General features: G+C 37.5%; 1 protein-coding gene across 1 annotated transcript in view; it reads left to right on the top strand.

The window, feature by feature from the left end:
• Nucleotides 1-27,878, top strand: part of LOC125240553 (filamin-C-like) — a 94,436-nt gene that overhangs the window by 4,378 nt on the left and 62,180 nt on the right. The window contains 11 exon segments of the mRNA XM_048148483.1: nucleotides 14,601-14,898; nucleotides 15,483-15,663; nucleotides 16,303-16,402; nucleotides 17,890-18,032; nucleotides 18,107-18,330; nucleotides 20,407-20,548; nucleotides 21,169-21,332; nucleotides 23,778-23,953; nucleotides 24,546-24,658; nucleotides 26,514-26,695; nucleotides 27,551-27,793. Coding sequence (XP_048004440.1) covers nucleotides 14,683-14,898; nucleotides 15,483-15,663; nucleotides 16,303-16,402; nucleotides 17,890-18,032; nucleotides 18,107-18,330; nucleotides 20,407-20,548; nucleotides 21,169-21,332; nucleotides 23,778-23,953; nucleotides 24,546-24,658; nucleotides 26,514-26,695; nucleotides 27,551-27,793 — 1,884 coding nt within the window. The 5' untranslated portion in view covers nucleotides 14,601-14,682.

Genomic DNA, 27,878 nt, shown 5'->3' with positions numbered 1-27,878 from the left:
AGGAACGTTAATATAGGCAGGTGATGATGATGAAGGTGATGGGATGAAAATCATTGTTTAAAGGCCGGAAAAAAAGATGATAAACATGCGTCATTAAACAAATACACTCAGCGTCAAAAAAATCGCACCTCGCCCAAAATTCGTTTCAAGAAAATACAGCTCTAATTTTATTGACTGTATTAACCTATCAATATTGGTATCATTTTAAAGTACAATGAAAGCCCTTTAAGAAAAAGGTGTACAACTTTCTTAAAAACAATAATCGCCAATCTACGATGGTTTTAAAAAAAGGGTAACGATGCGATGTTAATGGGTCTCTAGGTGTGCTACCCTAGACGGATTTAAAAGGAAGTGTAAAGGTGTCATGTGGATAATTTGCACTCCAAAAGTCACCGAGGACACTACTGAGTACTTGCAGAATGAAAAAGCCTTCAGAATACGGGTACAACTCCAGAAAAAGCAGCTCAAGTGGTGGCACTGCTCCTAAACGGACTACGGCAGTAGCAAGTTGCTGAACGCTTAAGCATAAGCCGTTTCCGGGTGCGACGAGGCTTGCTGCTGTTCCTGGAGATCTGTGGCTACATTAGGAAGCCTGAATCTGGGAGAAGACGCTGCACCACAGCTAGAGAGGACCGGTACATTTGTATCGGCCTCTTTGCGGAACCGCTTTCGGACCGCTGCTGAGCTGCAGATACTGCTTAGGACAACTCGAAGAACTGCAGTGAGTGTCTCCACGATCAGAAGAAGATTGCTGGAGAAGAAACTGTTACCTCGAAGAGCTGGCAGGGGCCCCCAATTTAAGCCATCGAATTGCCAGAAGGAATTTTCGCTAGGTTTGGACGTTGCAGCAATGGAGGAAAGTTTTGTTCCCCGATGAGACGAGGGGGTTCATTTACACAAACGACGGACGCAAGAGGGTGTACAGGAGTCAAGGAGAGCAGTTTACACCAGTCTGCACCGAAGAAACAGTCAGAAACGGGAGCGGCTCGTGCATGTTCTGGGGCGGCACTTCCATCGACGGCAAAACGGATCTCGTCTGCGTTTCCCGCACTGGCTGTGGTCGTTTTGAGGGGTCCTTAACTGCTGGCAGTTACATTATGGAGATTTTTGAAGAACATGAGGTCCCATACGCTGAGTTTGTTAGACCTGACTTCCAATTTATGCACGTCTACGCCCGTTGCCATACTGCCTTGACAGTGCGGGAATCCCTGCATGAGGTCGGAATGTACCGTAATGGAGTGGCCAGCAACGAGTCCCGACCTGGACCCCATCGAGCATCTCTGGGATGAGTTAAAACGGCTTGTTTGGTCGCGGGATCGTGCTCCAGCCACCCTCGACGAGCTGGAAGCCGCAGGTATTGAGGAGTGGCATAACATTCCTCAAAAACGGATCGTAACACTGATTAAAGGTCCATAACTGATTGCCTGGAAGCTACACGAAGGGCCAGAGGGAGAAAACACTAGGTTTTCAGTTTAGTTTTAAGTAATTTTTTTCGACATTTGTTGATTTTATTGTCTTTGATTTTTTTTTATACCTGAATGCAAGTTGACTCCTTTTTCCTAAAAAAATATAATTTTTTGTGAAAAATGTCATGAATTATATGGCATTTTCCAATAGAGCGTTAGATTATCTTTCAAATAAGGCCACATAGTCATACTTTTCCTTGTATAATATAAGGGCTATAATCGCTTGAACGAAACCGATTGAGAGATGCGGTTTTTTTGACGCTGAGTGTATTAAATTTGATATAGACACACGAATATCTATTAACAACTTTCTGTAAAAATGTATTTAAAACTTCATTTATAAATACTACGTGACAACTACAGGGGGAGGGGGGGGATCTCGGCATATACTACGCTTGGTCACGCAGGGGGGGGAGGGGGTCAAAAAACGGCACAAATATGGTCACGTAGTTTGGGTATGTTCCCCTATGTACATAATCAGCTATTTTTTTATTTATTTATGATGAAATTGATACATAATGCAATTAAATATAGTAAATACAAAGAATATGACTAAAAAAATGTAACAATAAAAATACGAACTTAAACAATAAATCTTTATAAGAAAACCATTACATGAGGCCAGTTTTTTTCTTCGCTAGCACAAATGCCTACTATAAAACTACATAAAGTACCTAGTCAGGTGGAAACGACTTACGGAATAAATATGAATGAGATATATTATTGGTACTATATTTGGACGTATATTTAGTCCTGCTGTCTGTCTACGCTAACCCTTAAAATAGGCTTTGAAGCGACTATTTCTAAATATCGGCTACAGAAGATCTGAGAGTATCCGAAAGGATTCGAAAGAATCTGATGCCTGAAATCTTCCCATTTCGCATGATTATTTTGAACCTTTCAGATGATTAGAATCTTACGCTTTCTCAGATCTCATTCGCAAAAGGAAAACGGGCACTTTTTCCGTTTAGTATAAATTACTATTTTTGTTTGCTTCTCTATACATGAGTGTACATTGAATTTATAACACAAGAGTACAGAATTATTTTACATGTACACGATTAAATATATAATTAAGTCCAACACGAATTTTGTAAGTTACCTGCTTTTATGATAGTAGTTTAGGCACCTATTACAATGTCACGGAGCTTGCAGCGCCCACATAGAACATGCGGAATTGCGGATATGGTGGCTTTGTCAACTAATATGAATGAAGATGCCTGAAATAATACGACGCCCGACGCAGGGTTGCTTAGATAGGGACCTATCCGCTACATCTGTTTTTAGTGTTTCTGCACTCTGGTACAATGTTTATTTAATATCTAAAACATTTAAACTAGCAATTCTTGTGTACCTATTTATTTATTTTGTATTACATATGCCGGCGATCTCTAAGAACGGTTTCGCTGAAATTTGTTACGTGGTAGTTTTCGCGGGTCTAGCTTAGTCTTAGGTTCCGGGAAAAGCGAAGTTTCGAGATTTCCTGCGTTTTTCTTTAGAACTCCTCGGTCGCCCAGATACTTACTAAGATAAGAGAAGATACTTACTAAGAAGATAGTGCGTGGAGTCAGACTAAGCTAATTTAGCAATGATTTCAATAGCCCCGCCTGCGTTAAGTAATCGGCATATCACAGAAGTTTGACGTTTATAAGTCATCACTGTTATCAGTGACGTTTAGGTATGGTATAACAGTAATCAGCGTCAAGCGTTTACATGTTATAGATATCTGGCCCTAGCTATTGCGAAATGAATTACGCAGTTACGGCAACCGTCAATAAATATGAGATATAAATATTATGGTCGTAACTAGTATCCATCAATAACTACAGTGCATGAATATAGAGCGGGCAGCACAAGCGCTGGATCCGAAGCATGATGGATGACCGGGCAGGTTACGCCGAGACTGGGGGTCCGCGGCTGATAGCTCTAATCGATCACGAGCTTCAGGTGAACGACAATTCTATATCACTTTAGATTGGTTTTCAATACGTACACAACTCAATTGTAAATTTAGCTGTTATTATTTTCAAAGTTTAAATGCAATTGGTCATTTCCTTTGGGAGTTGATTTTGGTTCCGTCGAGTAGTGCTAACCTATCTACTCGTATTTGTTATGATAGGTTATAGCTTCAACTTCATTGTATCAAATATTTTATAAACAGACTTGTTTGTCTTTTTATTGGAGATATTTTAAAAAGTGATTCCGATCAGGCTACCTATGTTGAAAAATAATTTTAATGAAAACTCATTGCAAATGTTAGTCGTGTATTATTTATTTATTTAACCTTTATTGCATAACATTAAGTACAAATGGCGAACTTAATGCCTTAAGGCATTCTCTACCATCCAACCATGGGACCAAACAGAAACTTACAATCGGTGCGGAAAATTGAAATGAAATTGGTGCTTACAATTGGTGGTAGTGTGTTGTATACGTATTATAATTATGTACTAATTAATATTATACTTTATTACTCTTAAAAAAATTTGAAAACTTTATTTCAACAACAACACTTAGACAGGTGCCGGTTGTAATACATATGAATTGATCATTGACAAATTAACTCACATCGCAGTTTTATATTGAGCTGATTTTTTGTTCGAATGACCTACTAATATCGGTGACAATGCAATGTCATTGTTACTGAACATTAAGCTGGTTCCATGACGGGGAGAGGGTGACAAGGAGCTCTGTAATAAATCAACACAACCTCATCGAATTCGGGCTCGTTAGGTCGTCAATAACAGCTTGAAAAAGAATATAATATTCTAGTCGTTTATACTTGCTTGTATTTAATTATTAGTACCTACTTGTGATTCAGTACATAACGAACAATTATTGACATACCTATGCACTAAGTACTTCTTTCACTCTCTATTTAAAGTAAAAACTAGTTTCCACGAATACGTCACAACATCGCTTATGAAGTTTTTATCGTCACAACGATTGATAATCGGCTCTCTTGATACTTCGAAAACGAATGGCAAAGTTGCATTTCATTCACAAGAGTGCAAAGTAATTTCATACAAATTTTAACTTGATGCCCCAATTGGTTTGAAGAAGACGTTTAATTGATGATTTTGAAATTTTGGTTCACTCGGTGGCAAAATTTGTTTACCTAGCCTTAAAATTCTCGAAACCCTATGTGTCCACATTCTGGACCATAATACTTATTGCTTATTGGTATCTCTCTTCTTAGAACGAGAACGTGCGGTTAAACAACAACTTTTTCACCACACCGATTGGTAAATAACAATTTTGCTATTCGAAAACGGATAGCAAAATTGTATTTTATCCACAAGAGTGCAAAGTAATTTCATATATCTCGATGCCTTGAGCTGGCTGGTAGAATTTACCTACAAATAATTAATTTGATCCATAAATATTTAATAGATTGCTGGACTTGATTTAGTTTGATGTTTTATTTTTTTATTTTTGGTGTGGTGAAAAAAATTGTGTTTCACTCGGTGGCAAAGTTTTTAACCTACGTGCCTTGAAACCCTCGCGACGCTCAAGATTCCACTTTTTGAACTACTCACAGCGCTCGCGGTTCAATATGGAAAGCTTTCGCTTACTCGGGTATCAATATTGGCACGTGCGGTTAAACAATAACTTTGCCCCTTGTAAAAAAAAACTATTGCCCCTTATAAAGCGAATTACTTATAGTTACTCTTTGATTGCTAATATTTAATTCAGTTCAATTGACTTTAAAACAGTCAATAGGAAGTGTAAACAGGCGCTCAAAATGCTTCGTATTACAATCAGGTGTGTGCGCGATTACTAGATCACATAACATTCCGCAGGGTCGCTATAAGTTTATTCAAATCAGCGACGTGGGAGGCTAGCTCCTCATTATCACCATCGCTCAATAACGCTGCCCACGGTCATTTCCCATCCGTTTCGCACTCCGATCATCAGGGTGCGTAGCCGAATGGCACTAACGCTCACGAAACGCTCACGAAACGAAACGCTAGTAGATATCTATCTCTATCGCTCGTGCGTATTGGCGCGACAGAGCCGGACAAACTGGCGTGGCGTTTCGTTTTCGTTTGGCGTCGGAGAAATGCCATTCGGCTACGCACGCTGTTGTACTTGTACACTGACGCTTAGATATCATAGAATATGCAACTGGCATACCTACTTGTAATAGCACAGAACTTAATTTAGATAGAAGAAACAAATTCATATATTTGTATAGGGGCCGAGCGTGTCAAATTTTGTACTGAAGTTGATTCTTGCCTGTAATTTTAAATATGTCTCAGGCTCTTGATTGTTCATAACTTTTGTGTTGTTGCAATTGAATATCACGTAACGAGGCATTTTTTATGTTTTGGTTGACTTCAACTTACAAAAATTGACGCCCGAAAGCTGCAAGCTGCGAGTAAAGACGGACAACTCAGTGGATTTCACTGAGTTCATTTGACACGCTAAGTAGATACGTTTGCTTGATCTATGGTATATATGACATCTGTGTGGAATAGCTATATTATTTGCAAACAATAAATCTGTCGAATTTTCCGGTGAAGAAGTTTATCAATTAAAAAAGTTTACACAAATGCAAATAAACTTTATTGAAAGAAGAAGACACGCATATGTATAAGAATTAACACAGAATTCTACGTCCATGTAATAAGGTTTATTGCATATTTTGCAAGGTTAGTAAAAAAGGGTTAAGTTACTGAAAGGCTATTTGGGGGCAAGTCCACATAATATGATCTAAGCATTATATACACGTGAACAATCTTTGCACTATTGTAAACACTATGTCACATTTGCACGTTCATGTTATAATTTATTAAGCGGTGTATGTAATTATTTACTTCGCTTTAATGGCACGGCATTCATGTCACGACTGCTTGAATGCGAATTCACATTTGTACCTACCCAGTAGCGATTAGCTAGAAATCTAAGGAAAATTTCGTCAAGTTTAGAGGTATTTACGTTCAGCATACGACATGGTATTCATATTCTGAACACGTTAGTACCTACACAACGTAACGAAAATTAAGTTACCTTTGAGGAATTAAGAAAGTCTTGCACAGAATTTCAGTCACTTGAAATTGTACCGCGAAACTTAGGTATGCTTCCCTATCAGGAAGCAGCAGGTTCGTGAATTAAAGGGGAAGCTTTGATTAAACAGATAAACTGATAAAATTCACTTTTCATTGACATGGCAAATTCAATACCTAATATTTTCCCACAAGTTTTGTCTCGGGTATGTATACACCTGACAGGAAAACATAGCGCGGCCTCGGGTTATCATACTGTCCCGTACACCGGAGCATGTTCCTATTTGAATCCTTTTCATATATATATATATATATATATATTTATTATTTTTCTATTTTTTAGACCACTCTAGAGGTGGTAGTGTTGACAACTCCATTCACTCTGCTCTGCCGGCATAACTGAAGTGCCTCCGTTAGCGTATCGTAGTTCATTTCTTTTTCTTATGGTGCGACAGAGCTTTTCATTGACAACGGAGCGAGATACAAATATTGCCACACCGGCTAGGCCGGTTGCTACATTTACGTAGTACAACTCTAGTTTTTACTAGACGTAATTACCACATAAACAATCGTGTCGCTTAACTTCAAAACTTTTTAAATCCATTCTGCTTTAAGGTTGATTATGTATAAATATATATATATATATATATATATATATATATATACTAGCTTTTGCCCGCAGCTTCGCTCGCATTAGAAAGAGACAAAAAGTAGCCTATGTCACTCTCCATCTCTTTAACTATCTCCACTTCAAAAATCACGACAATTTGTCGCTCCGTTTTTCCGTGAAGGACGGACAAACAAACAGACACACACATTTTCCCATTTATAATATTAGTATGGATTAGTATAGATAATCTGAAAAAGAATCAACCTTATAGCAGAATGGATTTACCCGAGTTTGAAATAAAGCGACACATATGAGGTTTATATTAGAGACTGTGTAAACGAGACGGACTGTAATTGAATTTACGCGGTCGCTAATGTAAACGCCAAGTGTCTACTCACGGTACGGTTACAAATCAAGATAGACTGCAATAACAAGATAAGCTAGGTAACAATATGTCAATATAGCATACTACATACTTAGTAAATAAACTTGCACTATAACGTAAACATGACAATTTAACAATGCGTCTACGTAATAACCTGTCTGCCTTCAAAGACTAGTTCATTACAAGGCAAAGCTGAAATCCTGTGGTGGCATTTCCTTCATAATATTTATATTTATTTCTTTTTAGGGTTCCGTACCTCAAAGAGGAAAAACGGAACCCTTATAGGATCACTCGCGTGTCTGTCTGTCCCTCTGTCACAGCCGATTTCTCCGAAACTACTGGACCGATTTACTTGAAATTTGGCACACGTATGTAAACTTATGGCCCAAAGACGGACATGTAATTTAATTAAATGAAATTTAATCACAGGGGTCACTTTTGGGGGGTAAAATTGAAAATTAAAAATCAAAGTTATTAAAATTATATTGTGTTACATATCAAATAAAAGAGCATTTTATCAGCATCTGAAATATATTTTTTATATATTTTTTGTTTTGGTAATTTAGAAGTAATTTAAGAAAATAAGCAAAAAATGACCATTCCCCCCCTTATCTCCGAAACTACTTAGCGTAAAATTTTCAAAAAAATACACGAGATAGCCCTCTCCCTGTAGATTACAGGAAAACCTATTAGAAATCTACAGTCAAGCGTAAGTCGGACTTAAGAGAAAAAAACTCAGATTACGAATTTCACTCACTGCCGCTGCAAGTAGTTACTAAACGTCTTAAAATTGTGTAAGCGAGTTGGACAGGTATAAAGAAATTCATTTCTGTCTTTTTCCTTTTAGAACTTGTTCAAATTTTTTTTCATTTGTACAAAATGACTTAAGTTCCTACTAAAAAGGAGGCGCTTAAGACTGTTTATAAATTGACTGAGCAAAATTTTATTCAAATCGGTCCAAAAAAGGTGTCTGTTGACGAAAACATAGAATTTGTGCCACCGAAAGCCCAAATCTGAAGTCCATTTTGCTCTATCTCTTATCGTTTCCGAGATATATACGTAAAGTCTTGAAAGTGCGAAACGTTAACTTTGCCATCATAGTCGTTCAGGCGCTCATGAGTTCTTTGTATGGAAAAGTCGAAAACCGACTCGCACTTGACCAATGTTCATAGAACGTTGTGGTTTTTTTTTATTAGCAAAAATGACTTAAGCGCCTTCAGAAGTGCAGGTGCTTAAGACCGTTTGTAAGTTAAAGTTAGCTGTGATGGCTAACTTTAACTTACAAACGGTCTAAAAACAACAAGGGAATGTATGATTGAACTAATTACTTAGGTGTTTTGTTATTCTTAACCATTGTACACCTTGAATCAATTATTAACTTGTTAGGCATAACTATGTAACATAGGTTGATTCAATCCTTAGTTAAACTTACTAAGGTAATTTAGTTAGCATAATTATTTTTCATGGAATTATTGAACAAGATCTTAATCGATTCAGTTACGTTGCTATCTTATCAGGCTCGTGTGGAATCAAGATGCTTGACTGCGACTATCAAAATATTGATAGGAGCAACCAATTTTTTTTTAGAGTGCGCGCAGTCGGCTCACGTCTCTCGTTGTCGTACAATCTGACATTATTCAGCTACCTTTTATTGCTTGGCTTTAGTTCGCATATACAAGAGTACCTATAGGTACTACAAGGTCCAAGGCAAAATACAACAATAGATAATATATTTACTAAATAATATTTTTAAATTTAAAAGTGGAAAATGTCTGCCTTGGGTGAGACTTGAACTCACGGCCTCTGAATCGATACTCCAGCGCAGACGTTTCTGCTAATCAGAAGTTAAAATTTAAATAATATTTATTTAGTAATTTCCCGCTAGAAACTTGCGTTATACTATTCTGTATACTTTTTCAGCTACCATGACCAAATTTGGATTAGATTAAAAAAACCTTTAAGTACCTAAAACTGAGAACCTTTCAGATTGTTTTACTCACCCTTTCTGATGTTTACCATGCTTAGGTACTTACCCCGTTATTCATAAACGTACACTAAAGTTAAAAATCGAAATAAGATGTCATATATTAAAGAAAAAATGACGAGCACCACCAGTGGTGAAGGCCGGATTCGAACCGGCGTCTTTTAGCAATCCGGGCCAAACGCCATCACCCCTAGGCCACCTCGCCACAGCGGAAGCCGTCGAAATTTCTCTTCTATATGTCATCTTTGTAAGACTAGGCGTCTTACAAAGATGACAATGATGATGATGATGATGAGGTCGGATTGCTAAAAGACGCCGGTTCGAATCCGGCCTTCACCACTGGTGGTGCTCGTCATTTTTTCTTTAATATATGACATCTTATTTCGATTTTTAATTTATATATAGTAGTGTGACTACATAAAAAACACAAATCAGAATATTTGTTAAAATAATTTGATTTGTTCCCATAGTTGCGTATAGATGGCAGCACCAGTCTCTCTAGCTATATCGCAAACCTGCCGGCGTATCATGCTTCCAATTTTATCACTTATCCACGTGGATAAAGTATCCGTCACGCTTTAGCAAGTATGTCAGTGTGAGAGTGACAGATGTCTTATCCACGTGGATAAGTGATAAAATTGGCAGCATGATACGCCGGCTGTAAAGGTTTCGTATAGGAGGTGCAAGCACCTACTGCTTGCCCTTAGAGTTGGTCAAAGACGCCTAGTCTTACAAAGATGACATATAGAAGAGAAATTTCGACGGCTTCCGCTGTGGCGAGGTGGCCTAGGGGTGATGGCGTTTGGCCCGGATTGCTAAAAGACGCCGGTTCGAATCCGGCCTTCACCACTGGTGGTGCTCGTCATTTTTTCTTTAATATATGACATCTTATTTCGATTTTTAATTTATATATAGTAGTGTGACTACATAAAAAACACAAATCAGAATATTTGTTAAAATAATTTGATTTGTTCCCATAGTTACACTAAAGTTATCAAGCCGATAAATTTCGTTTGTCCTTTTCCGACGTATTGGTGTGATAGAAAGGGATAAACGAACTTTATCGGCTGGATACTTTAGTGTATGAATAAGGGTGTTAAAATTTATAGCTACGAAATTTTACATAAAACACCTACTTTAAAATAAAATAAAAAATGTTGAATTTTGTTAACATTATAAAAGACCTCACGCAAGCTGTACTAATTAGTTCGCGAATTCGTCGAGAGGTGGCGCTAAACACAATTATGCTCATTAGAGAACCTATACTTCTAGCCTAGCCCAGTTTTTAGAATTATGTGAGTAACGTAAAAGTTTTGTAGGTACGGAACCCTCGGTGGGCGAGTCCGACTCGCACTTGGCCGGTTTTTTGTATGATGTATGATGTACTTACTTAATCGATCTTGCTGTAAATATACGACTGATGTTTCTTATTTATCTACTTAGTTTTGAGTTAGATCTATTTAGTTGCACTTAGTTATCTTACGTATTTAGTATGCATCTATCAGTCAAAATACTAATAAGAAAAAGCCCTCGTAAAAGGTACATTAAAATAGCTGTGGCTTTGCTTTAGTGAAAAAGGGTACAAGTCTCGCGGAGCGCTGGTGAAAAACGGCATAAGTCATATATGGGACATATACCCTTTTTCACCTGCGCTCTACGAGACGTACCCTTTTACACAAGTGCCTCAGGTCAGGAGCATCTCTTCTATAAGCATTATAATTATGTAGATCGATATGTTGTGACAAGTCAAATGTTAAAAGCGTTCATGAATATCGATTTGTCATAATCATTTGGCCAAAAATAAAATCGTTTGCAAACACTTTCTGTCTCCATCAGTTACAAAGGTATGAGTGCCATAGAAAGAGCGTTTCGTTATCGTAGCGCAAACGGAAGGCTGAAGAATAAAGAAAAGTCGTTCCTTAGTTGGTAGGTGGACGCAATAAACAACAGCACTAATAAGTACTTAAAATTTTTCTTTACTTGCTTACCGGCTTCAAACATATATATTTGTTGCATACACATAGTTAAAAAATGAAATATTATTTCATCCTTTTGAAAGTCGGGATTTTCAAATAATTACGAAAATTAATCGTAATTCAAATAAAAATATTACTACGCTAATCTTTGAAGAGGTAGCGTGAGTACTAACTTAAGTAGGTAATATCACGTAATATTGTGTTTAATTTCCTTCCAACCTTCCACCACAACAATAAATAACGTGATGCTCTCCAGCAACCACACTTTGCGTTTGGGTTTTTTTTATTATACGAGGATTTAGTGCACAATAGGTGCTGAATTTGTACTTCTTTAGACGGCGACCAGGCCGTCTAATTCTATCAAAAGGCACTTTTTTTTGTATGACAAAGTCCTGAAATATCCATACAAAAAATAAGTACCTACCTACGTTCTAATTGATAACCTCCTTTTTTTACTAAGAAGACGGTTAAAAAAAACAGCTGGCAAAAAATAACGAAAACTCATACTTACAAAAGTTAACAATGACATAATTACGACGCATATTAAAATAGACGTGACGTTATTTATACATCAGCTGGGCAGTGTTAAGCTAGCAAATAGGCAACCCACGACATGTTCAAATTGAACATTTACATTATCGTAGCACCGACTTTAAACGTGCTCAGCCCACACTGCTTCAAACGTAGGTACTGGTTTATAATAGGTACCAGCTTGCAAATGTAAATTATTGAAATATTATAAAATTAAATTGTTCAATTAAATTATTCTAATTTCTAAAACCTTTGTGTACATAAATGAAGAATAATGTGGTACTTAATAAAGTTTTTGTTCTCAAGATTAAACCGAACCTCATCGATTTACGGCGCCATTGTGGAAGTTAAATTGTTTAACTTCTGAAAGAATAGGTACACTCCAATTTACATTCATACATTCATAACTGATCTTAGAATACGTTCAGAAGTCGAGAAACGGGGGGTGAGCGGATCCACCGTCTAATTAGCGCGCCCCGCAATTGAAGAATATGTCACTTTATACTGAAGTTAGTAATTGCAGCGCCGGGTCTCTAGTCAAACATGCAATCGCTCACACTCCGTGGTGAACGATACGCAATTGTCTCTGTCACACCAATACGGAAGAGCGATAGAGAAACTACTATACGATACGGAGCATCAGCAATTGCACTTTTGGCTAGAAGGCCCGGTTTCTCGCGGCATTCTTGCCGCGTCGCCAACACACGCGGCTCATTAACACGCCTCAGAGGCACGAACCCTGCCTCGGCCGCGCCAACTAAATACACCGACTACATTCTTACGCCGTGGCTTGCGTGGGCGACGGTCGCGCGATGGTCGCGCGACGGCGATGCGACGCATACGAAATCAAGCCTTATCGATATGGAAGTATGAGACGCGACGGCGTTACCCTACTCACCTTTTCCATGGCATATTTATGCTGAAACCTTTACAGCGACACAGATTTCGGCAGATTAATTTAACTGTCTTGCATATAATTGCCATGGACTGGAGAGTAAATTACCTGTCATTATATTCGCTAATTGACTCAGCGTTTTGCAGACACGTAGGCATGTGCTTCACTCTGACAAATAAAATAAATTATTGCCTCGAGGACACGAGAATGAACGATCACGAAGGGCTTGTGAGGAATTTCATTTTAATTTTCTATTACAGTAGGTAATACTGCTTAAGTCAAGTAACAATCTGCTGTTAAATAATTGGAAAACATTCAAACCTACCAACAAAGATATCATTATTTATTTAATTATTGAGTTTGTTATGTTTTCTGACCAAAGATTAGCTAAAGAGAACTTCATAAGACAATTTATAGAAGGTATACATAGTTTATGTTAATTATAACATATAACACTAATATACTCAAAACAAAAAATATATCAATTAATGTAATAGGCGATAATTACATACAATTAACATAATTACAATTCTCACTCTCTCCATTCGTAAATATCATAACGATCATAACCTATTTCAAGTGATACAGTATGCCATTTGATAGGGATCAAATACCTTACCTTCTTTTATACCAATCATCTAATCTCGTCGTTGGAAATGCTTGCCTGCTGATATGCCACAAGGGTTTCCATATCAAAGAGACTTAAATTCGAAATACTCTTCAGTAAACCCTTATTTTTTAACGCTGAGATACGTTTGTAAACAAAAATAAAAATACCTTTACATTAGGGTTCCGCGATTAAGAAGGTATGATACCCTAAACTATCTGCTATGCTACTTGGCTTACAAATATAACTTGAAGAAACGTGCATGTACCACAATTTATTAATGTAGATTTTTATGGAGATTACTATTATACTTTTCCTAGAAATTATGATTGAAGCTTTCACTTCACAAGTTGACATTATGATTGTAGCTTTCACGGAATTCACGGTTTTCATGAAAATGTAAAAGAAAACTGAAAAATAATTATATAAAAATGGGGGGAAGGAGGGGAAACATTCACTCCTCGGCGTGTTTCTACTCCTATTTTTTCTTATAAACCTATTTTTTTATAAACATATTTCTTATAAAGCTAATGCCAGGTTTCGTGCTTTCTGTCACGTGGGACTGTAGCTCAAGAGGCCGGACCATTCCGCCTCTATCATCAGATCAGGTCTATGTCATGGTAATATTGCATTGTCATCCGATTTGCATATTAATATGTATGCAAAATTTCAGCACAATTGGAAATTGGGAGTGGATCAAATTTTACTTGCAAGATTCGACCCGTCCAAACATACGTACCTATATGACATACATGCGAATTAATTATACATATAAGTTGACTTTGTGTTTAATCCCTACGACGGTGTGGGGTTGCGTATTGTAAGGTATGTCAAAGAAAATGTGGCCATATTTTGATAAAGCCTTTATTTGCGGAAATTCCCGCTCCGGTAGTCAAAGGAATTTTACTAAAACATTTCTAGGGTTCCGTCGTCAGCTAACCGGTTTCTAATTTCGACATTTTTGTCTGTTTGTCCTTTTGTGGCATAGCTCCCCAATTATGATAGAAAGCTGAAATTTGTCAAAAAAATCAGGATAAGATTGTCAAGAAAACAATTTAGGATTATCCTTCATTTGTCGTTGGTACTAATGATGTCGATTTTATAAACGTCATCTAATCGCATCATATTTTGTTTCAGTTGGCATGGAAATATAGTGCCTAAGACCAAAATGTAACATGACTCACGATATATCGTACTGAGTAAGTGGTATCGAATCGAGATGGAAGGGGTGCGAGTGAGCCACCAGGGTGTGCGGGCACACTCGGCGGAGGGCTCGGCCGGCCGCATCACGCAGGCGGGCCTGGCCGCGCGCAGCCCGGAGGGCACCGCCGCCAAGGGCATGCCCATCAAGGGCCATGAGGACCTTTGGGTTGAAATTCAAGCCAACACCTTTAAAAACTGGGTCAATGAAACGTTGAAACCGATGGATATAAAGGTAATTAATTTTAAAATACAACGAAAATTACTGATAAATATTATACCAAACAAGACTAATATAAATAATGGTCGATAGAGTTTCAAGAAATTTATAAATGGCGATATTTATAACATAACATTTATCAAATCTAACAAACCGTTGATAATCGCTACGTAAAGAGACATTAATTTTATACAGTCTTGTTAGAGGTTGCTAATTTAAATGAATGAATACCTAATTACCTAAAATAGGTAGGTAATAGTGTAAACGTTCAGATCCAATAACATCAACTTAATACGTCATGAAACTCATGAATGTCATGATACTCATGATCGTTAGTTCATGACAGGGATTTTTGTACCACTTGGAATGCAGATGAGATGGTTTTATGATTTATATGCCAAGGGAGTAAAAAGGCAACTTGGTTGTAAGAAATGAAGTTGCGTTTATTCTCTTCATTGATTCTGTTCTCAGGAAATTCAATACTCCATCTGGACTAAATACAAATTTCTGAAAACAGGAATTCACGAGCAGGAATTAATATAGTGAGACTATATAAAACATAACACCATAATCTAATCCTATTACGTATATGGTAACAGGTGTCAGACTTAGTGGAAGACCTAAGAGACGGCACAGTGTTGTGCGCGTTAGTGGAAGCGTTACAAGGCCGGCGACTGAAAGGGTGGAGTCCGAATCCATCCAACCAGCATCACAAATTAGATAACGTCACTACTGCTTTACATGCAATAGAGGATGATGGAGTTAAACTCGTTAATATAGGTAAGTAGCGGTCAAAATTCAAATACAATTTAGCTTAGGTCTTATCCTATCTGCAAAACAACATTTGCATACCGAGCATTGAAATTATCGGGACTTTTAAAGCTCATCGGGGACTCGTTTGAACAGTTGTACCACGTGAGACCATTATGCGTAATATAGGTATTCTGATTTGTAATAACAGGTTTTCGATTCGATTCGGATCCGAACAGTGTCAAAATGAAATTTCACCTACCGAAAGCTTTTCTTTAACAGTGACAGGTCATCCATAACTAATCGAGATTTAATTTCTACTTGAGTGTGAATGTAGACAAATGATCGTTCTCGCTCAATGACGACAGAATCAGCGTGTAACCGTTGTCATAGCGTATGGTAGTTCCTGCACGGGTAGCATGGTCGCGCGATAGACGATAAAATATCAGGCCGTCCCTATCGCACTATTAGTAAGTGCGATAGGGACGGCCAGATGTTTTATCATTTATCGCGCGACCATAATTGCCTGCCTGTAAAACGAATACGGAAGAGAGAGATAGGTACTACGATACGACTCCGAGCTCGAAACTATCGCCTATTCAAATTTAGAATACATGTGTGATTTTGTAAACTTGCTAATTAATTACCGCTATAATTAATGTGTTCCAGGTAATGTGGACATCGTGAATGGAAATTTGAAGCTTATTTTAGGTTTAATTTGGTCACTTATAGTGCGATACCAAATTGGACGCAGTAAATTCCCACCAAGGTGAGATTTATATTATTATTTACCTAAAATATATAATTACCTGTTAAGCAAAAAAGAAAAGAGTATTGGCTACGTTACTCTATTAATAAAATAAAGATAGGCGGTGCCTCTCCGTATTGTCCTAATAAAATCCTTCGCACAAAATAATTGCTTAATAAAATCGTAATTACATAATAGAATTATGCTATTAATATTTATTTAAATAAGCTTATTAAGTGTACTGCTAGGTGGCAGATTATCTTTACAAATAATGATTAAGTCGATTTTAGGCAAAAGGCGGGTACCGTCAAATTGTTTAACATTTATTTTTTTAAACCGTTCTTGATTCTAAGAAAGCAACGCTCGTGTTTGAAAGCGCCATGTAGCGCGAATCGAAAGGCTGATCTGAAGCCAACTAATTAAAAAGCTTAAGTTGCGGAGGTGAGCATATATATCTATTCATAGTGCCAGTGCGACCAGCTAAGGTCCCACCCCGCAAATCCTGCTTTATGAAAATTCTCAAACTCTGAAAACTGCAGACGGAAACCATGAATTGGGGCGAGATCCGATTAAATTTTATAATCAGGGACTTCGAGCTAAGTAGTTACTTTACTAGGCACTTATGTTATGTGTTAGTAACTACATATTTATTAATCTGTGCTTATGTGCCTGACGAGTTCGTATCTGCTTAATACCCATTGGTTAAACTTTGATGTTCAAATTATATTTATATAAAAATTGCAGAACTTGTATTTAATTTTAAAACATAAAGCATATTTGTTGGGCAACGTGAAAAGTTAAAATAAGCCGGAAAACTGCAAAATGTGGATGGGTATTTTATGATTTTTATGTCGGATGAAGCGTAACAGAGTCAACCAATACATGCGAATCCATGAACTGCAATTTCCGCCTAGGCAAATATACTTTGCCCCAAACATCCGACTAAATAAAACAAAATCTTTTTTCACATTGGCTGTATACAGTAAGGCCTTTAGTCTATACATAACTTTTTTATAGTTTATACTTTTCAGAGTTATTTATTTATGTTTAAATAAATAACACTAAAAAGTATAAAACAGTACAATAATAACCTTCCTGACTGTTGTTTTTTTTTAGTATGACCATAAAGAAGAATTTCCTGTTTTATTCTAGCTAAAATAAAGTAAACATTTCCGAGTATATTGGAGAAAATTATATTAAATTTGTTTAGCACCTTGGGCGGGGCTGTTTATTCTTGTTTAAAAAAAAACTCTGTCCGGTAACAACGCATACGGGGATCTCATTGGTTGATGGCAGTAATTTCCTTCTTAGATCGCAAGAAATGCTTTGTAAAATCGTATTTTTAATGCTGTGTCTTAAAGGCATCCAATTGCCTCCAAGGAAATAATGTCTCACGGCTGCGTGAGTTTCCCTGTTTATTTTTATTTGTTGTTTTACTCTATAATTGAGAACATCATAGTACTCGCAGTGTTCTGTCTTTATTTACTTTACCTGTTATTTTATCGCAGAAAATTGATGCTATCGTGGCTGCAAGCCACCCTACCCGAGTGCCGAGTCAACAACTTGACTACGGATTGGAACAGTGGTGTGCTGCTGTCGGCTCTTTTAGACTACTGCAAACCTGGTGTTTTCCCGCACTGGAGAGAGTTAAGTGAGTATAAATAAATATCTACACTTTATGTACAGAGCATACATTTACTAATGTTAACTTTTTCTGTTAACCAGACCGCCACGAAGCTGTGGAGAACTGTCGCCGAGCAATGAAATTAGCTCACCGGGAGTTCGAAGTTCCCATGGTGCTCGAGCCGGAATATTTAGCCTCGCCGTGGTTGGATGAACTCTCCGGCATGACTTATTTATCTTACTTTATGAAACCAAATGGACCCGGATATCGATCGACTTTGGATTGGGTTAATTCGCGGTTGGAGAGGGGCATTACCAATTTCACCGTAAGTATTCGCTCTTAGTACCTAATAGCACATCTCGGACACTGGCGATCAAATATACGAAAGAGGCGCGTTCCTAGCACACATTGTAAACTCGTGTAGGTGAACGCGTACCATGCTTGTAGGAGTGAGATATGACAGGTCGATTGCTCGCGTTTTTGACGGGCGGTAACTGTGAGGTAACCGAGAGGGGGTGGGCGGCACTTTCGGCGGGGAGCGGGAGTGGCCATACTGTACGACAGTACTCTTTATTATACTGTGCTAATAGTCTCTATGACACTTAATTACTCATACATTTCTGCAAATATGAGGCCAAGAAATTTTAGAAGTGGCCGTCACAGCTAGCGAATGGATATCTGGCAATTGCGATGGTTTTAACACTTTTAACGTTTTACCTGGAATGTTTCTAAACATAATATGTACTTGTTTTAAAAAGGCACGTATTTAACCGGGCGACTAAATAACCATAGAAATGGGTATCAAAAATAATAGTTTGGCGACTAAAATGGGGCCGCAAAATATTTCAATATGAGGTAGCATTTTAATGTCATTACGGCTACGGTTTACTCAGACGCGAGTACCAACTATTTATTTGGCAACTGAATTATTATTTAGGAAACACTTTAAGAGATACAGTTTAATAGGAAAATGGCTGTCTATTAATATAAAATATACAGTTCTTTTAAAATATTTATATAGCAAATTAACATAAAAAGTACATTTAAAATTTATACATCGGCACTCATCACCTGAGCTGTCATTTTAATAAAAAAAAGGATTCTTATAAAATATAACGGTCGACAAAATATTATACTTATGGGTAAGAAATTAGGTGTTTGGGGGTGCTGGCAACTTCGTCTATACAATTAATTTAACTTTTCATGACGTTTACTCTATCGAATCTACGGCTGGCCTTACGCAGTCTTAACATCACTCTGAAAGATTAATTTTTTTGGCAGGAAAACCTTACTCAGAATATGCTTTGGCATAAATCGTTCCGCAGATTTTATAATATCGAATCTTATGCTGGCATAATGTTCATGAGCAAAATAATCTTCTAAATTAAGAGTACTTCCGTAGATTTTGTTTGCATAATATTTAGGCGGTAAAAAGTTGTCCATCTTCTTCCTATTTGATAGCGAGTCATGTGTGTTGGGGATGCATGCCTCTGGGACTGTATTTCATTTCCTTTTTGCTATCGTTGTTTTGTTCATACAAAGCACTAAAGAATTATGCCATTCTTAGCAAATTTGGTAGGACTTCCAGCGCTGATCTTCCGATGAGACCATCGTTTCCATAAAGAAACGATTTTATATGTGTTTTGAAAAAACCTACCTCCCAATAATTTTTTTAGTTGCCTCCGCAATTTAAATACTACTTTAAACGATGAGCTAAGTATAATTATTTAGGTGCTAACATCTATATGACTACAAATATTAAAAATCTTACACTTTACAATACTAGGTGCCAATTATTATTTTAGTCGCCAAAGTATTGTTTAAGTAATGTTCCTCGGCAATATTTTTGTCGCTTGAAATTTGCTGCCGTTTTTTTAATAATAATGATGCTTAATATTTGAGGCTCGTATATTTTTTTTGTCGCCACAATATTAAAACACAGCCAAATTATATTATTGTATGCCCGACATAACTTCCCATTTAATATTTTAGTTTCCCGGTTAATTATATGCCTTTTAAAAATATACCTGAGCGAATATAACATTATCTACGAGGACAGTTGTGATAAAAGTATTATTCTTTAGTAAAATAATTGAAAATAGATAAAAATCGATGACATATTTTGAGATTTTTCTACTGAGCCAACTTTAAACATCAGGCCGTCCCTATCGCACTTACGAATAGTGCGATAGGGACAGCCTGATGTTTTATCATTTATCGCGCGACCATGCTTGCCTGCCTAGTTTTGCTTTGACCCTCAAAAGTATAGTTTTGAGGATACTATTTAGTAATGAATGATTCAACGATGTGTAAATTCGATATAGGTACCTAAATACTACACTCCTGCGTTAGCTTCTTCCTATGTAGGTATACATAATAAGAGTTATATTTATTTTCCCAGACGGATTGGAATGACGGGCGAGTGGCGAACGAATTGGTGCGGTCAATGGGGGGGCCGGCCCCGCCACTGAGCCGGCTGCGGCGCGACCCGGCGAGGTGGGAGGAAAACAACCAACAAGCTATTGATGCAGCTGTTAAAATCGGTAATTTTATTAATGCAATACGTTTATGGTTATTCATTGAACATTTTGTTTTATAAATGTAAAATAAATAGGAAGCGGAAGAGGAAAGCCGAAAAAAGGTGGATGGACTGCGTGAGAGAGATATGGAACGATAGCAAGTGAATGATGAGATGACGTCCCGTCCGATAGAGAGGAGAGGTACGGACGGAAAAGACATGCTGCGCCGACCCCAATTTGGGGATTGGGATAAGTGCGTTACCACATTATCCGATCCGATATCAGATGTCAGAAGGATTTCAACAGAAAAAATCCAAGATGGCACCTGTAATGTATGGGATATCGGTCCGACATCCGATATCGGATCGGATAATGTGAAAACGTACTAAGGGCAAGGGAATGATGATGATGAATGATGATATATATATATACGAATAAGGAACGGTTGAACCAAACTAGGTATACCGTTACCGAATTTAGCGTTCGCCAATTTTTTTGTATGGGGAATTCCATAGACTTCTGCTGCGCGATGTTAATATGTCTGCTAATAGTGCTAACTGTGCTTGCCGTGTACATTGTGAAAAATATCTTGCATGAATGGCATTATCCTTTTATAAAAATAAAGGTAATCCAATTATTTTCAGGTGTTCAACCAGTGTTATCAGCCCGTGACATGAGCCAAAGTGACGTGGAGCACCTGGGTGTGATGGCGTGGGCGAATCAGTTCAGGAACGTGGCGCCGCGACCGCCCGTCCACGACATGCTGCGGGTGGCGCTTGACTCCACCTCGGGCCGTGTCGGCGAACCGGTCAGTACCCAATCGGCTTTAAGCCCCCCATTCACGGTACGATATATTATATCTGTACGATCCGTCGCAACAGGCTCCGTCGCCGATATCGTTAACGCGCCCTGTATGGCGGCGCTCTCGATGCGACCGATCGTTCACGATATCTGTCCGATCGAATCGAAGCGACAGATCGCACCGTAAATGTTGCACTTTAGGAGCTACCTTTACCTTCAATCGGCATTCCTTTGTTTCCTAATGTTTCTGTAGCTTATGATGTCAGCAACGGGTAAGCAATAGGTATATAAGTAGTATCCCGGTTTTAATTCATCGAGATATTTAACATCAAAGCAACGTAGATCACCTGGGGCTCCACTCCAAATCGGGCTTCGTCGGCAAACCAGTCAGTACCCATTCTAGCAACTTAATAATGTCAGCAAGCAATTTGAAATATATTTTTTAAATATTTACTTAATGCCACCACATGTATATTCTAAAGAAGTATGCAGACATATAAAAAAACCACTGGACGCTAAAATAGGATCTCCACTCCGGCAATCCGAGGCGCTGGTTTTCTGTGGGGACCTAACTTAACCTAGACTATTTGTTCTCTAAATTGCTATGTTAATGTATGCTATGCGCATCTTAATCGCATCATTCATCAATATTGACGTTGGTTGACCAGTGAAACGAATATACCTCACATATAACATGTAAGTAGGTACTTACAGACCGTTAAAGAAAATATTCTACTAGCATGGTAATTGACACTTCAAATTATTACCTTCTTTTCCTACCTTCCTACCAAGGATGATTTATATATATATGTATAGGATTGATAAGCTTCATACTAAAAATCGTACCTCGAGTTTTTAAGCGCCACCTATTAACCCACTTGGTCCGACCAGGTGTTATAACACCGCCTGTTCCTTTTTCAAATTTGAACTATATAAGGTCCTAATTTATTAGATGCAGATATTTTTACAGCTGATAGTACTCGGTCTCTGGAATATATTAAACCGTGAAACATTATAGCTTTTACGATGATTTTTTGGAGAAAACGGAAAAACAAATTTGCTACGTAAAAACACCCTGTTTATGTGATTATTAAATGAAAACTCATTGAACAGATTCTAGTACCTCTTTTACGTACCACTTAACTGTAACTGGCCACTTCAATGACATGTGCAGTTTTCCCGCCGAACCTTTACGACATTTACAACAAACAATTGTTGACATGACAGACAGTGTTATTGTGACATGTGATAATGCACATGATGATTTTTTTAGACGAAATTATAATTATTTTTTTTGTTAGGAAAATGAAATCAAAAAAGTTACATGAAAAGATTTCTTAATTTATATTTAAAGTTAATTATTTTAATGTAAAGTATCATGTGTTAAAATATCTGCAACTAATAAATTAGGACCTTATATAAATACATATCTACAGCTCAATACAGAGTCAGCAAAAAAATAGTTTTAGGTGTATCTGGGTTAAAATAACTACACTGATGACGCCTACAAATTTCTGTTTTCAAAATGTGTATTGATGTGATACTTATCGTGATATTACAATAAAAAATAGGTAGGTATATCATTTTGTTCTTATAAAAAATAAAAACAAGCAAAAATATTTGGAAATATGATTTTTGTCACTTCCAGGTTGCGAAACAGCGCCATGTAGTTTTATTCGAAAAGGCCCATATATTTCAGGGGTACACTTTTTTGTATGGGCTTTGACAGTCCCGGTATATATCGTCCTTGATTCCTACCAATACCTATTTATAGGTGCTTAGAACGGTTGAAACAACTCTCATAAAGAAAAGCCCATAAACAAACACTAAGTACTCTTCAGTCTGAGATCTGCCATGAATACAGTGTTGCCTGTGTGTGTGTGTGCACTTCCCTAAAATAAAATCTCGCCGTGGAGAGTTCCGCACCCGGAGTGAATTGTGCGCTTTACAACTTTATTCAGGTACCTAGGTATCTTTCTACTTACGTCATTGTAGGCGAAAGATATTATGATAAATTGATAATACAATTTACGATATGTTACGTTGTACAGTTTAACACTTATTGAAATGTATCCTGTGAAGAAAAATTATTTCAATAGGTAAAGTAATAGGTAAGTAAGTAGTAGTAGTAGGTAATTATAGTAGGTGGGAGGGTAAATATTATATGTAGATAGATCTATTAGATCTAATTTCATACGCTATTCAAAATAATCAAATGGAAATCCCGATAACGTTATTGTTTAATATCAGATGATAATCAGACGATGCTTGAAGTATAGTATACAAATGAAGTTTCCAAAATATTTTTTTTAAGTCAACTCAACTCGTATCATATTACGATTCGTAATTTACGAACAGCCACATTTTTTTCTAGAATAGAGCTCAGTCAATATCAAACTTATTAAGATTTATTCCTTACAGTTTGGACTGCATATGTGTTTATTTTTTCCAGACTTACATTAAAATAGAGAGCATATCGAACGAGATTTCGACGTCGGACGTGAAGGTCACCATCGTGAATCCCCTGGAACAGGAGTCGCGCATGCAGCTGGACTCCCGGGGCGCCGGCGAGTTTGTGCCCGAGCACGCGGGCATGCACGAGATTGTACTCACCGTCGACGACATAAGGTTCCAAACTGTTGCCACCTTGCAAAGAGAAAACTCGATAGGAGTCGCGATATCGGCTAAAATGCGATTTGATCCGCTTATTGGATTGCAACACCAGAGCCCTATTTCTCGATAGGTGCATGCATTGTTTTTACAAATATAACTGTGTGTAGTAGCTGTAGCTTCTGTATTTACTTAATATCAGCTGCAAAAGTGCATGGAGAAATTATGAATGAGTTTATTGATAAATTCGCCATGCACTTTTACAGCTGATAGTACGATATGTTATACATATCAATAATTGAACAGGAGTAAGGTTAGCTACCTATATCTTTAGTCATAAAATAAATAAATACAGCTATAATTGCCTTAAATATTAGAAATTATAAAATTAAAATAAATAATAGTACTTACCTAATTTTTCTATTAGGGTGCATAGGGGTAATTTCGAAGGTAGTCTAATTTCTAAAGTCACATAAAATCACCATAAGTATTTCCATCATATCAAGATTCCCCTTTCGACATTAACCAAGCATTTCTGTACTTCAAAATTACCCCAATGCAAAAAAAAACAAAAAAAAAACAAATATAAACATTTAAAAATAATTTTTAGGGTTGACGGACGATACTTCTTCAGAGTACTGCCCAGGCTGGTGACGGTGCCGCCGCCAGGGATGGCGCCGTGCGCGGTGGGCAGCATCGTGGAGGTGCTTGTCAGTGCTACAGGTATGTATAAGTATGTACTAATACACAAACACATGCCCCGTCAAAGTGTTAAAGTCTAAAAGCATCGCGACGACTAAGTAAAGCATAATACAACTTTTTCATTAAGTCATCTATGACCAACACAATTGATACTTTTGCTGCTGACTGAACAAGTGTACACGTACAGGGAATAGAATTCTATTTAATATTTCATGTACATACTATCTGCAATTCTGCAGCCTCTGCAAGACAGACGTACCTCTGATCATAATTATGTTTTAAACAAGTTGGGCAACACGTCAGGGACCAGGTGTCATTATCTGGAATAATTAATACTTACTAATTGTTTTAACATTGTTTGTAGGTAGTGTGACATGCCTGTTTGAAAACTAGCTCTAACTATAAATTATATTCATAAAGTTGTAGCATAATAGGATTTTATCACCTTATTATATTAATTCTGCAATAGCCGCGGGAAATGGTTTATTCCTTTGATCGCAGCCGCAAGTTTAATTAGTATGTAAATCGTGTCACTGTGAGGACATATGTATTATTCATTATTTAATAATGAATTTAATAATTGAACAATTGGGCTGACTTAAGTGCGACTCGTATGCATATAATACGTAACATAATTAATTGATTTCCATTGGAGAAGGGCCTTATGCTTCTTAAGAATTAATGTATGAAAGCAAACTTGTAACGACACTCTTCCGAACTTTTTTTTTAAAATAATCGTGGTTATTGAGTTCAAGGCAAAGGAATAAATAAAAACTTACACTTGATAAAATAAAACTAGTTAACGAAATTTGAAGTAAATTTTACATTCAACATTATTTTGCTGTTGCAGTGAATTTAACTTAAACCGCAGTAAATTAATAAAACACGCTTTCATAATAGAAATTCCAAAATGTAATATTCATTTTCTCATATTTGAAATTCTGTTTTACTATTAAAATAAACCATCTTTACCTACTTATTTTGCTAAGAAGGCATACGTTTATTTATTTACTCCAGTTTTTTGACGCACATATTATATACGTAACTTAAGTAGGTATATTGAATTGACTGTCTAAAAAGTAAAAATATACTGCACCGATGTCATATGAAAATACATCACGCAAGACTCTGCACGAAATTCTTTACCATGATTTCTGATAGGTATTTCGAAATTAATACACTTTGTGGTTGTTTTGTGAGCTTTGAAAGCAATGGACAAATAGAGTAAATATAGACATGACTGAGGTTTATCGAATAATGCGAGCTCGTATTAAATTCCTTTCGCTGGTTTGCGGTAGCTGTTATATGTGTCTTTCCACACAAAAGGGTCCTCACATTGGAATTCCAACAGTTCTGATGAAAAGGTCCTTATTACGTATGAAGCATAAGGTGCCTTTTTTATGGAAGCTATTGTTCTGTTTGTTATACTAGGAGTAAAATATCTGGCGATCGGCGTTATGAGCGATGTGAAGTGGCACGACTTGCTGGTTTTGTCGGTTATATTTGTTCGTGTTAACAAAGAGACAGACGGATAGACAGATAAGCTTTATTATTGATCAAAGTTAATTTGGTAATTACTTAGTTACAGTACTTTTTTCTCGACACATGAGAAAACAATGAAGAACCTGACACATAATCCTCCATATTTTTGGGTGTGGTGCCATTTAAAAAGTCTAGCCAAAAAGGCAATGGTTCTCGCGGTGGCGAGTGGTTGGATATTCTCACTCTAGATAGGGATGGTCTTTGCGTCGCGTTCTTTAGCGCTGTCGCACTAATATTGGAAGTTGTAGAGGGATACTATGCGTTTCCCTGTCGAAGCTACAGCGATTTTTACCTAAGATAAACCGGCTGTTCTATCTAATCTTTGAATTTGCAGGAGCTCCCCGGCGTGAGGACATCGACGTGACGGCGCATTCACCGAGCGGGCGCGCGCTGGCGCTCGAGCCCCGCCACCCGCCGCCCTCGGCGCCCGGCACCACGGCCTCCAGTGCCACCTTCCAGCCAGACGAAGCTGGCACTTGGACCATTGCTATCACGTACAAGGGGGATCATATTCAAGTGAGATCCAAATATTTCTTGTGTATACTTGAGGTTATATAGTCACAAGCGCCGCTGTCGCTCGATCAGAGACGCTGCTTAAATCATCTGTAAAGATGTACATTGTACAAGGCCTAATGACGATGATACTTGAGGGAAAATATTATTAATTTAAAATTTATTGCACAAATTAAGAATAAAAAATACAAATGGCGGACTTAACACCTTAAGACATTCTCTACCAGTCAACCATTGGGCAAAACAGATATAAGTAGTTAGTTTGGTGCACAAGACAGACATTATGGAAAATCTTTGTGTATTGACCACCCGTTATTTTTTTAATTAATATAGGAATCAGAAACAGACCACCGTTTTTAAAGTGATTAAATAAGTTTTTCATCATTTAAAATCAATTTTAAAAAAATCACGAAAATTGGACTAAAATAAATCGTACTTAGCTGTTTTAATAATTATATTATATGTATTTTCGAAATTTCTGCCATAATGTTATCCAGGTGGGAAAACGACAACGACGACGTTTATTTGAGAGGCGGATCGCGCAGCTATCTATATTTAATTTTCATCTTGAGCAAATAATATAATATAAGTAGATATGTACCTATCATTCAAATTGTCATCAGTTAACTGCCCATTGGTTGTAGAACCTCTGAATTGAATATGACTGTATTGGTCTGATCAAACAGCGTAGAATAATGTAGGCCCTCACAGCGATTAAAGCGACAATTCTCAACCATAATTTTCACTAACATTATCAAATGCTTATTAATTAGTGTCACCATCATGGCGCGAAGCGAATTTTTTCCTAATAGGTCGTTATTTTCATACAGGTATGTATTTATTTGTTTTAATATTTAGGGAGGCCCTTTCACCTGCGACGTGTTCGAGCCCGGCGGCGTGCGGCTGAGCGCGGGCGCACTGGAGGGCGCGGAGCCGCTCAAACCGCATTCCTTCGAGCTGGATACCAGCGGCTGCGGCGCGCGCGGCGACTTGCAGCTCGACATAGTACACGACAAACGCAGCGTCATGTGCGCTCTCGAGAAACTCTCGGCTACCAAGTATCGCGCCACGTTCATGCCTAAAGCTCCGGGAAAACATAGAGTAAGCATAACAACAGAATATTAATCGGGCTGTAGTGTTTCCAAATAATTGGTTCGGCACATACATGCCTAGAGTGTCAAAGGCG

Source organism: Leguminivora glycinivorella, chromosome Z, assembly GCF_023078275.1.
Source record: "Leguminivora glycinivorella isolate SPB_JAAS2020 chromosome Z, LegGlyc_1.1, whole genome shotgun sequence".
NCBI classification, from domain to species: Eukaryota; Metazoa; Arthropoda; class Insecta; order Lepidoptera; family Tortricidae; genus Leguminivora; species Leguminivora glycinivorella.
Note: the sequence above shows the minus strand (reverse complement) of the source record. Positions and strands in the feature narration are given on the sequence as shown.